The sequence below is a fragment of the Perca fluviatilis genome, chromosome 19 (genome assembly GCF_010015445.1).
Source record: "Perca fluviatilis chromosome 19, GENO_Pfluv_1.0, whole genome shotgun sequence".
NCBI classification, from domain to species: domain Eukaryota; kingdom Metazoa; phylum Chordata; class Actinopteri; order Perciformes; family Percidae; genus Perca; species Perca fluviatilis.
Genome location: NC_053130.1, coordinates 19,454,115 through 19,469,427, shown reverse-complemented (window position 1 = coordinate 19,469,427; position 15,313 = coordinate 19,454,115). Strand labels below are relative to the sequence as shown.

Sequence of the window (15,313 nt, the reverse complement as noted above, 5' to 3'; positions counted from 1 at the left end):
TTTTTAGTTGTTTTTTTTTTACTTTTGGTGTGTTTAGTGTATGCATGTTTATAATTTTACAGCAGCATCACAAAGGATGAGGTGTGGAACAAAAAAAAGAGTCATCACCTGGAACCTCCTCTAAGGACACACAGACAATCGGAAACTTGTCCATCTACAAAGCTTCTGGCGTTGTGTGTGTGTGTGTGTGTGTGTGTGTGTGTGTGTGTGTGTGTGTGTGTGTGTGTGTGTGTGTGTGTGTGTGTGTGTGTGTGTGTGTGTGTGTGTGTGTGTGTATGTGGAGAGACTTCAGCACTAGATGGCGCTATGTAGTAACATCCCAGCATGTCCAGGAGTTACTTCACCTAAAAGGGGCGCTTCCTTTTTTCCTTTTTTCATTTTGGATAGCAGCCACCCATCACATGGAAACCTCTGAGTATTTATGTTTTTAATTATCCCAGCAAACTTACTTCAACACGCTGTTTACTTAATGCTCCTCTGAGAACGGAGCTTTCTAGGCTCTTAGCTTTAAATTAATTTTTCTATACTACTCTTTGGGGTAAGATATTTCTTTTCATAATTATGATGATAGATATTATGGTAGACTGTAGGACCTGCAGTGAGTCTGAGTTTCTCAATACAATTTGCAGTATAGTTATCAGTCTTTGTGTTATTTCCATCTCTTCCCTGATCTGTTCTATAGACAGTAGCTACAATCATATTTCCCATAGTCTATAGGAACTATGATTGTACTGTAGTAGAAAGAGTATGCTACAGAACATTACAAGACGAGCCACTTGTTTGTTCATGAATTTAATAGAATAATATTTTACAGCATCCCAGTGGATCATGTTTTAGCCAATGGCGTATTAAAACAGGGTCCTTGTTGGTGGTACGTGCAGCTGGAGCGCTCTCCCATAAACACGCGGACTTCAATAAGTTGAGGTGATTAAAAGGCTCTGTCATTATTCTTTCACTCGTTAACACGGGCTCTCGGATTTCAAGTGTCTCCTTTTACACTCCTGAGCCGCCACATTCATCATGGGACTGGGCTGAAGTTTTATTGCTGCCGCGAGAGGTGGATGCAAAAACAAAAGTTGAGTGTGGGATGGACTCAAAGGGCAACTAGCCCCAATACCCTCTCTCAGGGGGGAGGGAAAAAAGAAAAAGAAAAATGCGAGTCGGGGCATGAGTCGAGCTCTTTTCTATTCATTTTTGACACAGTTCAACACATTTCATCCACTGGAAACTCCGGGTTATCCCTAGACGTTATGGGCGTACCTACGTGTTTCTGCATCACAGAGGAGTAAGGTGAGGGACGGGGTCACAGCTCCATAAATACTTGGTGTGGCAGAGGCTTTGGATGGACCCTGGACGAGTAAATGCTGCTGGAGGAAGCTCGCGCACAGGAGAGGAGCGGCGACTTTTCTGCAAGCTGATACCTCATTTGTAGAAGGGCTGAATGGTAAAAAGCCTCCTCAGTTACCACCGTGAAAGTTGTGGTGCCTCTGCCTAATATGGCAAGTCTATGAGTCCGTATTGGCAGAGATATACATTGTTTTATATTTCTCTCAGAGTGCGATGTAGTTCAACTTCACACCCCACAGTGAACTATTTGTCAAGATGACAGCGCTTACACCTCTGAACCGTGCTGTACTTGGACTTGCGTGGAGCTGCTTGAGTTTTCTGTCCTGCGCCCATTGCGGGTTAAGTGACAACCATGTGCACTCCAGTTTTATTTACAGGAGGTTGCGCAATCACGAACGCAGGGAGATCCAACGAGAGATCCTCTCCATCCTGGGCTTGCCTCACCGTCCGAGGCCCTTCTCTCCCGGGAAGCAGGCGTCCTCGGCGCCGCTGTTCATGCTCGACCTGTACAACGCCATGTCCGTGGAGGAGGAGGAGGGGGTGCAGCCGGGCACAGTGAAGAGCTTCAGTGCCAAGGCTCAAGGGCACTCCAGGAAAGGTTACTACAGCCCCCAGCATGTCGCCGGGTACTCCCGTGTGGCACAGCCTTACCGAGCGGCCCCTCTGTTAGGCCACAGCCCAGCACTCACCACAGCGCACGACACCAACTTTCTCAATGATGCCGACATGGTTATGAGTTTTGTCAATTTAGGTAAGTGGCATTAAAGTGGCTTAATTTCTCATCAGGTTTCCTTAAATCAATATTAAGTAATTAAACGAAATTAGCCTGCAGGCCAAGATCTCCAAGTTTTAAATCATCTCTAACTTACATTTCTCTTCATCGCCATTCCCTCCACTGTTAATTATAATGATTTTTACCTGGATGCACTTTATCTGTGTACTAAACGAAAACCCTGATATTTTGTACATTTAGTGCAATTTTTGTTTTTGTTTGTTTGGTTTTTTTTGCATTAAAGCCTTCATCCATGTAATTCAAGAGTCTATTTCAATTAATTCATATAATTATTGGCCTGTCTGCTGTGTTGCTATCATCACATGCAGTTTTGTCAAAATAATTTGACACGTGTAGATTTTGTTTAAATAATCTGAGATGTTGTATGTTAACTCTATAAAACTCATATTTAAGTTTTACAGTTGTAGATTTCTTCTCACTCAATATAATTTGCAGGCTGTTTTTTTTATCTAAATGCAAATAAGTATATTTTCAGACATCAGTCAGTTCGCTTGCTTTAGTCTTGCATGAAATAGTCAGCATTTAACAGAATTAGGCCCAACATTTTGACCTTTTACCAATTTGTGCTGCTTTGTATTAAAAAGCAGCAGATCTGTATAATGATTGTGTTTGTTCAGTAGCAGCGACCCTTAACCCAGCAGTTCAGAGCACCTTATCAGATGACTGTCTGACACTGAGAAAATTGGTCTAAATGATTTCCTGTTGTTAAAAGGGGAGTGATATTGACTGATGCCTTCATTTCTTGAGCTGCTGTCACTAAGAGAAAGCAGTAGCTCTATTCTTCATATTTGTGTTATTTGGATCGTTTATTGTTCTCTAATGTAAATTAAAATATTAAGCATACCGCTTGGAAAGTTACTCAAAAATGAAATATGACGCAGCATTGCAGAATCCCAAATGAAAGATAACCATAAATAATCTTAAAATAATGTTTTTATTTTATTTTCTTAAATATAGAGCAAAACATGTACAAGTGAATTTGTAGCGTTACTTGGAAGTATAATCCCTCACCTTGGCCTGAGCCCATCTGTTTCCACTTACCACCATACCAGGGCATGTACACTGTCAGCCTTGAAAGCTCTGCTCTCGTTCTGGGGACTGTCAGTGAAGTGTTCAATGGGGCTCTGTCTTTATTACAGTACACTCAAATATAGCTACTGACCTCAACTGTTTTAGAAACGTCTATGTGGCATTTCATGCAGTTTAATATGCTTACTGTATCCATTCTAACTTTCAGTGTATGAATAAGAAGTCAAAAAATCCATACACATACATGAGCTTGTATGCAAGAGGAAGATGAAACACACCAGTCATTTATAAATCTTGTTCTTAAAATATGGATACTGTCCTGGTAGAACAACCTGAATCCAATTAATATGTGATGCATCAACAACGCGCACGGCTCTAATTTACCAGGGAGTGAAGTCAATATTATTTAATTTATTCTTCTTATTATTCTTTCTTTATTTTAAGGTTAAATGCTCCATGCTCTCAGTGGCACCTCTGCTTCAGATTACTGCCTGTGGCTAATATAATGGAACACGCTCACTGGGTAAAAGTCAGACCTGACCTCTGACCTGTTTGTGCAAAGTAACCGCAGGCGTTCCCTCTCGATAAAATATCAGGGAAATGCACTACATGATATCACCAAGGATATCAGAAAATCCACTAATCTCAGCCACATGTCTCTTTTCTGCTACTAGGCAGGGGTGTGAGACCTTTAGCGGACACTTTTTTAGTGGCATCAAAGTATCTTTTGTCAGCATATTACACTGAGGCTCTTTGATTAACAAAGTCAGTGAATATCTTTTTTTTTATTTCCATGCAGCAAAATATTCATACATCATATAAGTTTTTAATTTTCAAAAATGACAGGCCTAAAAAGATCTTATGTTACTCATTATAGTAGAACTATTTCGTTTTCAAGGTTAAGGGTCATTAAACATTGCATGAAACCTACAGGAGGTCAGTATGAGGTCAGAAATGAGGTCAGAGTAGACGCTCACATGACGTTGAAGAATCCTGTCTGGTCTTTTCTCTCACTTGAGGAGCAGACGAAAGTGTCTTTAATTGAAATCAGCCTGTTTTTCTTAACTGACAGCCCATTCATCATGGCCAGAGAATGCAGTTAGGCACACAGTAGAGGGCCTGTCTGGGAACTGCTACCTGTATTCAGTTGACTGATTTAATGAACTGGAAAGTGCTTTTGTTGCTAGTCAAAATGTTTGGATTGGACCTGGAATGTAAAAGAAGATGTGATAAATTACTCTTTTTCTGTGCGTTACTGCTGACATATTTTTTCCTTAGAGCAACACACGCGGCGGTTTAGGAGTTAAAGCCATATTTTTTGATCAGTGTGAGCTTTGCTGCCAATAAAAATGAAATTCATCATAAAACATTTGCTTTTCCAGTGGAGAAAGATAAAGATTTCTCTCACCAACGAAGACACTACAAGGAGTTCCGTTTTGATCTGACTCAGATCCCGGACGGAGAGGCGGTGACTGCTGCAGAGTTTCGGATCTATAAGGACCGCAGTCATGCTCGTTACGACAATGTTACTCTGATTGTTACCATATATCAAGTCATCAAGGAATATCAAAACAAGTAAGTACCTGATCAACCAAACACAAACATTAAAGGCAGTGATGGAAGTAGATTTACTTTAGTACTGTACAGTTTTGAGCTACTTGCACTTTACTTAAGTATTTACATAATTTAGACTTATACCCCAAACAATTATTCATCGTCATATTGTATTTTTTACTACAGTTTATTTAACATTTATCTGACCGTACAGTATATTTTACATACAAAATATATAACCAGCATCCAAAAAATGATGCATTATTATAGATTAAACTACCAACAATATATAAAGTAGTTCAAATTAGCTCTACGTCCACCAACTAAAACATAAAAAATGCTGCTTTCTAATCAGAGATTATAGTCCATTAACCCTCTGACAGGGCCCTGAGGAGCACTTTTACCCCATGCAGTTATCTTGATTCACAGTTAAAAAGGGAAATAGTCAAACAGCTATTGTCTTGCACCGTGAAAACTTTCCACTCGCACAGAACGCCCTTCTATCTCCAACTCTGCTCTCTTTCATTCGCACCATGTCTGCCTTACAAATATAGTTCTCGGATAAAGAGAACTCCATTAGCAAGTTGGCCACTTATGAAGCTTGGAAGGTCCATCAGTTATCACTCGTCTTGTGTTGCCTGCCAAGCTGGCCGCGTCCCAGATGAAACCATGAGGGCCCACAATAGGGGGGGAAGGGGCTCCCTCGGGTGCTCCCGTGGTCACTGTTATGCCCACCACCTGCCTGTCTTAACAATATTCCGGAAGTTTAAACCATGACATAGCTGAATACACAAGGGTGTACTTAAAAGTGGGCCCACATTTGCTTGCCAAAAATGTGTGTGGGTGATTGAAGGGGAGATATGGCCCTCTTGGGCTTTGAAAAGGTCCAAGTCAATGGACTCTGCCATCTTAAAGGGGAAGACTGCTTAGTCTAAGTTTTCACACACATTTTCATGGGAATAATGTGTTTGAGTTAGTTTTCACAAAGAAGAACAATTATTTCCCAGTGCAAGAAATATTAGAAACAATTTAATGAACATCGGAAGCGATTTATATCATATGTGTACTATTAGTTTGTAAGCCATAATCATTATTTCATGTTTGTTTTCAACATATCAGTCAGAATGTTAATACTGTATACACAAAGTGATCACTGCCAATGGGTTTCGGTTGGTTATTTCTAAAAAAATAAAAATCCACTTGTGTACCAACTTACAGTATAGTTACCGTAAGTTAGCAGTTAGTGGGTTTAGGTACCACATTAAAACCACTTTGTTGGGGAATCCTAATGGGTTTTTAATAATAATATAGTGACCATGTACAGTAATGGCAATGTCCCCAGTTTAAATTCAGCCAGGGACCCTCTCCCCTCACTTCCTGTCAACAGTACTTCATCTACTAATCACTTTGTTAGGGTTAAGTAAAGGTTGCAGTAAATGTTAAATACAGTACTATTACTCACTACTAGTATGAGATTGAACTTCAGATGATGGGGTTAAAAGGTACCCTGTAAAGTTTTTCTTCTAAACAAAGTAATGTGTATATTCACTCTTTCTTGCCTAAACACATCGTGGGGGTCTAATGAACGTGGTGGATGCATTTACTTTCTTTTATAATGTTTGCAAAGTCGATTTTTGTTTTTTTAAACAGTTTACATCCATGTTTGCTTGCTAGCGGTTTTCTTCTTTAGTGCCGTTGTTGGCGCATTGCAAAATATTTTGGTACTTTATTGCCATTAACTGTTGATCGGGGGAAACCATCGTCCTTGAGCTCATGAACGAAACAAAACGAGGACCTCTTAAAAACATATTGATTCATATACTAGTAATCAAAACCTCCACAGGGTACCTTTAAAGTCAGTCAACTACGCACCGCGCTGACCTCTTTTCACTCCACTATATCAACGTCACTCTATGTCTTGCACTACTACTACTGCTACATTTACTGCACTGAACTTTGCAACTGAACATAAATTGCTGATGCAGAATAGTGGCACATGAATATAATTTGCAGGACAGGCTTTTCTAAAAAAGAGAAGTTACCTCTATCCCTGATCCATTCACTTAAACTCACTCTCTGTGGAACAGTACATCCAGTAATCACAGATGAAGGGACAGGATAAGCATTTTCCTCTTGGATATGGCTATGGGAATAGTGAATACTTAGCTACACAAACTAAATTATCACAGGATATGAGCTTAATACTGTACATTTCAAAGAGGAAGTTCACCAGTATGTCACTCATAAAGATTGACCTTGTGGAATTCCACATGAGGTTTAGTTTTATTACACCTGTAATAAACACATGAATAATTTCTGAACTATTGGGGCCACATGGAAAATCTTGGTTCTCTCCGACCAGCACAATGTAACCACAAAAAAACGGAACAGGCGCTGCTTTATCCGATCTGCCACTTGAAAGGAATCTAATGCAAATTGGAAGCGGGGCATTTTCAACTTTGGGTTTATGGATGCCTTATGTCAGGCTCATGTTAAAAATAAACGAGGGCTGATATCCATAACTCCTGAAATGTCTTGCCCATCAAAAAGCTGAAATCTTGGCACATGTTATACCACACAACTCTGCAGTTTATTACAAGCTATAGCTTCTTCGACAATAATGGAGCTGCTTTCTTTTTATCTCCAGTACAAAGCTGGCATACAAAAATGACCAAATTACTCTTACACGCCAAATCGCCAGTTTTTAATATACTGAAAGCCTTTTTTAGAGAAGAATGTTTGGTTTCAAAAGGATGAAGAAATGAAGAATCTAAAAACAGCCACTCCGATTGTTGGCTTCTGCTACAGTATCTGGGCTAAAGCATCCATTTGTGATCAGTCAGTGATACCTCGTTTATCAGTTTCAGTTTAATAAGACCTCTTGGACCCAGTTTAAATGCTGTCAAAGAAGCGTATGGTTTCCTTTTTGTGTGTCATAAAGCTATGCAACATTAAGGTGCACAGACAATTTTTATTTGTTTGAGAGCTTACTCAACTTACTGTAGCAAGCACTGAGGTTTTGTAATTTATTTATAATGCAGCAGTAAAGTGACCACATTCTTTTCACTGGCACCTCTCCACAACGCAGAAGTAATAATCTTGAAAACCAACATACCCACAGAGACTAAAAATTAGACAATAAATGATACATTTGAAATAAATAGAAGACATACTGTATGCTGTTTTTGTTGTGTAATAGCAGTTGCTGCTTGCATATTATGTACTGTACTGGCTGTTTGTGTGTGCATCATTTTAACTGCTGTTTATTTAATGCAGATGTTCATTTCGTGGTTTTTTATTACCTTCAGAGATGCAGAGACGTTCTTGCTCGACTCCAAAAAGGTCCAGGCATCCGATGGGGGCTGGCTAGTGTTTGACATCACAGCCACCAGTAACCACTGGGTGATGAACCCACAGCAGAACTTGGGCCTGCAGCTCTGTCTGGAGACTACAGATGGCAAGTGAAGTTCAGTTGTTCTTTCTATGAATTTGTTCCTTTACTTTAACACATTCTTGGAAAACGTTCAGGAAGATAAGGAAGTTTAAGACAATCCACAATGTCTGCATTTGATATTTCTTTTTTAACTCATTGACCTCAGGACAAATGTGACTTGTTTATTTGACAATCTGTGGATTCTTGTATTATTTACCACCAATAAATGTCCCTGAATGCACAAAACAGACCAATGGCATGACATTTTATTTGTATAGATACTGTATTTACCTTGAAAGCAGTCATAAAATGATACAAAATGCTATTATTCTTTACTTTTGAAAGTTTTATTTACCTCCTGCTTTTTTTAAAGGCCGAAGTATCAACACAAAATCTGCTGGAATCATTGGGAGGAACGGGCCCCAGTCCAAACAGCCTTTCCTGGTTGCTTTCTTCAAGGCCAGTGGGGTGTTGCTTCGCTCTGTCAGAGCTGCTGGTGGGAAGAAAAAGAACCACAATCGCAATAAATCTACTAATCAACAAGAAGCATCTAGGGCACCAAAAACTGGAGGTCTGTGCACTTTTATTATGTAATTAAGATGCTACAGTAGTTTTTATCACTTATCTTATCCTATACACATCTGATCTCTCAATGAGATACATTTAATGACATCCTTTTCTCCCTGCTTGCCATCGTTCCATCAGACTATCCATGCCTTAGTCAGACTAACCAACTTGATTTCCAGCAGCATGATATCCCTATAATTACTGGGCCAGACTGCACAGTGATAACACCTGGAAGTCAAAACTTAGTGGAACATCCATTGGTTTTCAATAGTATAACATTAATAGGAAACGTTTCCAATTTATCACAAGGGACGATCTTGTGTACTTCCAAAAGTCTACATTTATGGACTGCATTCTAGTGCATTTGTCCAAAAGCTTTATAGACAGTGTTCTGCTAACCTTCCTACAGTAAGAACACAAAAATATATAAACATTCAATGCTTTCTTTTATGATCAATACCCTTTATTTTTTTCAGATTACAACACAAGTGAACAGAAGCAAGCATGCAAGAAGCATGAACTTTACGTCAGTTTTCGAGATTTGGGCTGGCAGGTAAGACAAAATGATTTCACATCTCAAAACATTTATAAAACTATCAAGTAACACAATGAACAATGCATTTTGATGCAAAAATAAAGGAAGGTCTTTTTTTGTAAAGGATTGGATCATTGCACCTGAGGGCTATGCTGCTTTTTACTGTGATGGTGAATGCTCTTTTCCACTCAACGCACACATGAATGCAACAAATCATGCAATTGTGCAAACCCTGGTTAGTATTCTTTAGAGTGCATTGCATGTGTGTATTGCAATAAAAATCCTGTTATAAGATACCATAATGTTCTCAGCAGGTATAATTCATTTGAAACTCACTGCTGTTGCACCTCTGCTTTATGCTCTCATTTATAGGTCCATTTAATGTTTCCTGAAAATGTGCCAAAGCCATGCTGTGCCCCGACCAAGCTCAACGCAATATCAGTGCTTTACTTTGATGACAGCTCAAACGTAATCCTCAAGAAATACAGAAATATGGTAGTTAGGTCTTGTGGTTGCCATTAGTGGCCGGGCTAACTTTAATTTATGCTATCTGGTATGGGAATCGCTGGAAAACACATCTGCTGCAGGTGTGACGTGATGTACAGTATTATGTATATAAAGTTGTATTATCTAATTTATTTTCTTTTTTTTAAAATAGCACTGAATATTGTGATATTTAAATGAGTAGGACAAAATGTTGATTTTACTTTACGTCAGTTATCAGTTAACTTTTGTGTCCATTGGCATATACTCCCTCTTAGTAACATCTGTATAACTTTTATGAGTTAACTATTCACTGGAGTCATCATGATACATGAGATCACTTCCCCTTCTGCTTGTTTTTCCCCTTTTACAATATGCTTGCCTTGCCTTGCTTTACATGCTCACTGAGCTAGAATTATACATGTTTGTCAGTATATAATGTGCTTTTCTTCAACGCACATTTTTTCTCTTCGTTTGTCTCCATTATGGACCCACAATTGATGATGCTCTGAGCAATAATATCACAATTCCTACAGGCTGTTGGAAATCTTGTTAATCAAATTGGATCACTTGAAGATAAAAAAACAGTGAGTGTTCTCTAATAAACCCAACTGCACAAAACTATTTTCAAGCTGCCACTGTCTAATGATACTGTTTCACCCTTCCAGGCCAGCTTTTTTTTCATAAGAGTGTGTGTTCACAGAAGGGGGTTATGTCAGTCTGGAATGAAATTCTTATAATGTTGAGCGTTTACTTCTGAATGCTTTACAAATTAGGTCATTTTTTAAACAATGTTTATGTAAATGTCTTCCTCTGTGGACTAGCTGCAAACATCTTGCTCGGGGAAAGTATATCTTATTGTAGAGTGTTGTGTATTTTAATAAATGTAACACTTGAAAATTCTTATTTTTTCCTCGCCCTTTACTTGACCTTGCAGCTTTTCTTGCTCCATTTATCACCCTAAACTATATGCAGAAATGCATCCCCTCCAGCTGCAAGTCTTCCAGCCTTTTCAAATTCAAGTTGTCCTTTTGTATTTCTGTTTGGAGTTCTCCGGATGTTTTATACACTGTTGCCAGACTACCATCTCAGATTTATAAATGTTTGACAAGTATGATATAAACTAGGGGTCCACCCACAGAGCCTGTCGACATGCTCTTGGGGAGTGGTAATGCTAGGGGTACAGCGCTAGCAGTAAAACAGTGCTGTGACCTCCAAAGACAGCCCAAAGGGTGATTATCATGAGGCTGCCAGCAGAGAAAGGTATATCATTTTGCAAGCAATCCCGTCCTGATTATGGGGAAAGATACCATCCATCACATGACTTATGTGATCTGTATGGCACACCTCTGCTTGCTTGCATTTCCTACACTCATGTTTTGGATGTTGCCATCTGCTCAGAGCTAAGATTCACCCCTGAAAAAACAAAGAGGTGACCATAAACTAAACTTAGCAAGTGTTGTGGCATTCACCTCCTCATTCAGGATAAGCATAATTTCCAGAAAAATGCTTGCAAACGTGCTATTTCCAGAGAAGTACTCTGGTTAGGCAGGGATTTTCAATGGTCTTGGAAATCTAGGGATTAGGTTATGGATTAATATTTGTTTACACAACTGTGTTGACCTTCACTGAACACAGGATATGTACTGTTGCACTTTTCTCCCCCTACCCTCCCAATTCTATAAAAAAAAAATTCTCTGACATGGCAGAACATTGAGTGACTGTATTTCACTTAATTAAAAGCAGTGGCTGGCCTGCCCAGATGTTATGTGGGCTCCATCTAAAAGCAGTGTTGACATTCAGTGAATAGAGGAGGCCACCTGCTAACTTAACTCTTGGCTTGAGGGGTGATTTGCATTCCTGCGGCCTGTTGCCTGGCATGATTACTCCTAGCACTTCACAATTCCATCGACTGTTTAATATCATGGATTCTTTCCAATTCAGCTACATTTCTTCCTTTTCTGTAACGCAGGAGCGGCTATGAATGAGCTCCTATTTAAGGTCTCCAAAACTACACAGCACTCTCGACAGCAAACCTTCTGACCACATGAAAGGAAAGGGTAACAATTGCCATACTCAGTGCAGATTAATACAGTGGCCCCTTCTCCTCTGAGACCCCTGTGGTCCAAAACAGGCTGTAGTGAGTCAGAGGTGCCTTGACATTCATCAGATCAGCACATCCACTTCTGAAACATGCTGGAAAAAGGTCACAACCCATCACAGTTTACTTTTCATGAAGGGTTTCTTGTGAATTTTTCATAAATCATGCTCTCCAGTTTATAGTATTTGTCACAACAAACTTTTGGCTTGGCATGAACACATTTACATCATGCCAAGATGTGTTTTCAGGTGCTGATATTAAGATCTTTTTTCTACCACAAACATGTTTATTCTCTTAACCTGATTGAGAAAACAGACGTGTCTATGTGAGCAGCTAGGAGGTAAATGGGAAATGTTCTTTTGTTCAGCAAATTTGAAATATTTATTGAGGAAAGATCATCTTGAAGCTCTAAGAAAGGTCAGAGCTGTCTGTCCGTCAAAAGTCTCAAATGCTTGATAATTTAGGTAATTTCTTTTTTATCTAATCCAAACCATCACAAGGAGGAAATATGTCAACAAATACTGCAGAACAAAAACCTGATGTTAACAAGCTGCTGATCTTAGACCACCGACAGAGGAGTTCGTGCTAGAGGCATCTCAGAGATGTCCTCACAGATTAAATCACAGAGGCTGCAATATTTTGTAGTCTGTTTTCTTTTTCCAATAACGGTTAGAGCCCACTTTTTCATTTGTCATTCTAAGATTCTAAGAGAAAGGGAAAAGTATCTTTTCCTCATTATGTATGGGAAAACTCAACTTCTTATTTTGAACATAGTGCATTTATCTATGCCAATGGCTCAAAACCCTCTTTAAGGCTTTCCAACCTTGTAAAACACTTCCCATAATGATTTATTTATAGTGTATTTAAAGTGTTTTGAGTAGTTATTCATTTTGTAAACAAGTGTTCTGAATGAGAACATTTGTATTTGAAATGAAAATCAAATGTGGTCAGTAGTCCATGAAAGAAAAGATGGATTTTACACATTCTCATAAACTAAACATTTGTTCACAGTCTTAATAGAGTTTAATATGCCAGTTACTGTAAAGGCGCACTTCTAGTTAAATGTTATATGTCATTAATGTGCTTGATTAGTGGTACAGTTGGCTCTAACGCAGGCAGGCCAGATGATTGACATGATGCTTATTTTTATCACATTTTGGTCAATCTAATACAACTACAAAACATAATAGTTATTGTTCATTTGGTTTAGTATATCCATGTTTCTTCGATTTACCCTCTGTTAACCAGAGGTATTTTTCTTTCTGAGGCTCAAAGTTTATTTTGAAAGTGTCATCTTGCAGTCCATCCACAAGGCAAGTGAAATTGTATCTAATAAAAATGTTGTGCAGTTTACCTAATTCATCTCCCCACATATGGTTCTCCTTATTTGTGTTCTGTGGGTGGGCTCTGACTTCCATACAGCTCAATCAGTCGCTCTTGAAAAGGGAGACCATATGGGTCGCATTTTTACATGTTGTTTGGTATGACAAGGCTGCAGAAGGACCAGCGAGGAATGTGTCCCAACAGAGGGCAACGCAGAAACACTGCTATGTTTGCTTGTTATTCACATATGCACATTAGCTTCCCCAGCCAGAGAAGAGAGGCGTTTTTGGATCTCAGAGTTACAACAGACTGTTTGTGAAGTCAACTGTCACTTCCCATTACCACTAGAGGTGGCACCTGTGCATTTAAACCCTTTCAATATTTTGAAATCTTGTATTTTTAGCCTGGATTTAACACATGCATTAAAATATAAATGTTAATACAGTTTACCAGTGCTTTTCTGATATGATTCCATAAATGAACTAGAATCATGAATTAAAACCCTCTTTCCACTTTGTGTGACTCTATAAAATGTATTTACACCCAGTTTTTAAAGTAAATCTCAGTTTATCACATTTTCTTTTTTTCTATTGCATGCAGCTTTTACTGTATGAAACATGTTTTCCTTGTGCATCCAGAAAAAACATGTTAGTCTGTTAAGATTCTTTTGTGGGCTTGTCTCGGTGGAATTAAAAGCTACTGACATGATATGCTAACAATGTCTTCCTTCTTTTTTATGTGCAAGTTAGTTATGTCCTCCTGTCACCCATCTATTGTAAATGTATGGCAGAGAACACATAAAATAAAAAAAGGTTGAAAGGAGAAATACAAACCAAAGCAGATGCACGGGATATTAACCTGTTTCTGAGGCCAAGGATGTCTATCCTGTACTAATCGTGCTGATTTACTGTATCTCATAGCTTTCAAACTAATGTTTAAAATGCTGCAAAAACAGGGTACATCAGAAAAACCTGGGCATATCTGGGCACAATTATGAACTAAGGAAAGAAAGAAAGAACCAAAGAAAGACAGAAAAAGCATCTATAAATGTAAACCCTTTCTATTAAAACCTGCTGCTCTGTGGTTTTCAATAGTAAAAACAATCCAAAAAGCCCATTTTTGACCGAGTCTTTAAATGTAAGGCACTGATTCTGAGTTAATCAGTGTCCCTGTAGTAGCCAAGCAAATTAAAGGTATCTAGTGTTTGTACTGTAGATTGTTGTACTTTGCTTAGCAGAACTGCACTGTCACTTTGTCTTGGTGACCTCTCTGCAGATGATTAAAGTAAGACAATAGCACATCTTCCACTATTATATCAGCAAACATCTTTATTCAATAGCTCTTGGACAGTACCTGAAAGCCTCTTAAGTTATGCATGTCTAAACATTCATAAATTCTTTGGTTTTGTAGGGACTATTGGGTAGATGTCTCACACAAGTGAATCATGAGTTCAGAATCAAGAATTAATATTTAACCCAAACATTTTTTAGCTGTTTTCTGTCTTAACTGCATATTACACTACATGGTGCAGGAGAAGGACAGAGAAAGAACAGGGAGGATGACACACACTGTGTTTGGTGTTGTCAGTCATACAAGTTTTCACTCAACATACAGTCTGGGTGACTTTTTACAGTCAACAGCCTGTTACAGTACAGGGTCATGTCCTGCCCGGTGTTTGGTGTTTTAAGCCCCCAGTGTCGCCATCCAGGCAGTGCGGCAATGGTTATGTTTAGGGTTAAGGTTATGGTTAGCTGCCTGGAAGGCGACGTTGGAGGCTTAAAACACCATCAAGCGTCCTGTCCTTATATAAGTCTGCTATTTTCTATGGCTATATCAAACCTCAGTATTTTTTTGGCACCAACAAAAATAAATTCATAGCACCAAGTATTGAAAGAGAGTATCGAATGTCTGGTCAGATTCAAAATCTTGTTGACTATAACAATTTTTCAAATCTGACACTATTTTATCTAGACAAATTGTGTTGCTGCTTGTTGACAAGAGAGCAAGATAGAACTTGAAAAAAATTGGTTTTGTAGAAAATATGTTATGCCTCAAAAAAGTAAGGTAAAGTATCTAAAAAAATGTAGGTATCTGTACCAAAAGTATAGGTATCATATTGACACTAGTATTACTAGTTAGTATACTAGT

The 15,313-nt window shown here is 38.7% G+C and overlaps 1 protein-coding gene across 1 annotated transcript; it reads left to right on the top strand.

Moving 5' to 3' along the window:
* Positions 1 to 851: 851 nt before the first annotated feature.
* bmp5 (bone morphogenetic protein 5) lies at positions 852 to 10,644 on the top strand. The gene is made up of 7 exons (XM_039784864.1): positions 852 to 2,098; positions 4,552 to 4,744; positions 8,032 to 8,180; positions 8,530 to 8,727; positions 9,200 to 9,276; positions 9,383 to 9,493; positions 9,631 to 10,644. Exons 1-7 carry the CDS (start codon positions 1,603 to 1,605, stop codon positions 9,778 to 9,780), a joined length of 1,374 nt encoding a protein of 457 aa, XP_039640798.1. The 5' UTR covers positions 852 to 1,602; the 3' UTR covers positions 9,781 to 10,644.
* Positions 10,645 to 15,313: the final 4,669 nt, after the last annotated feature.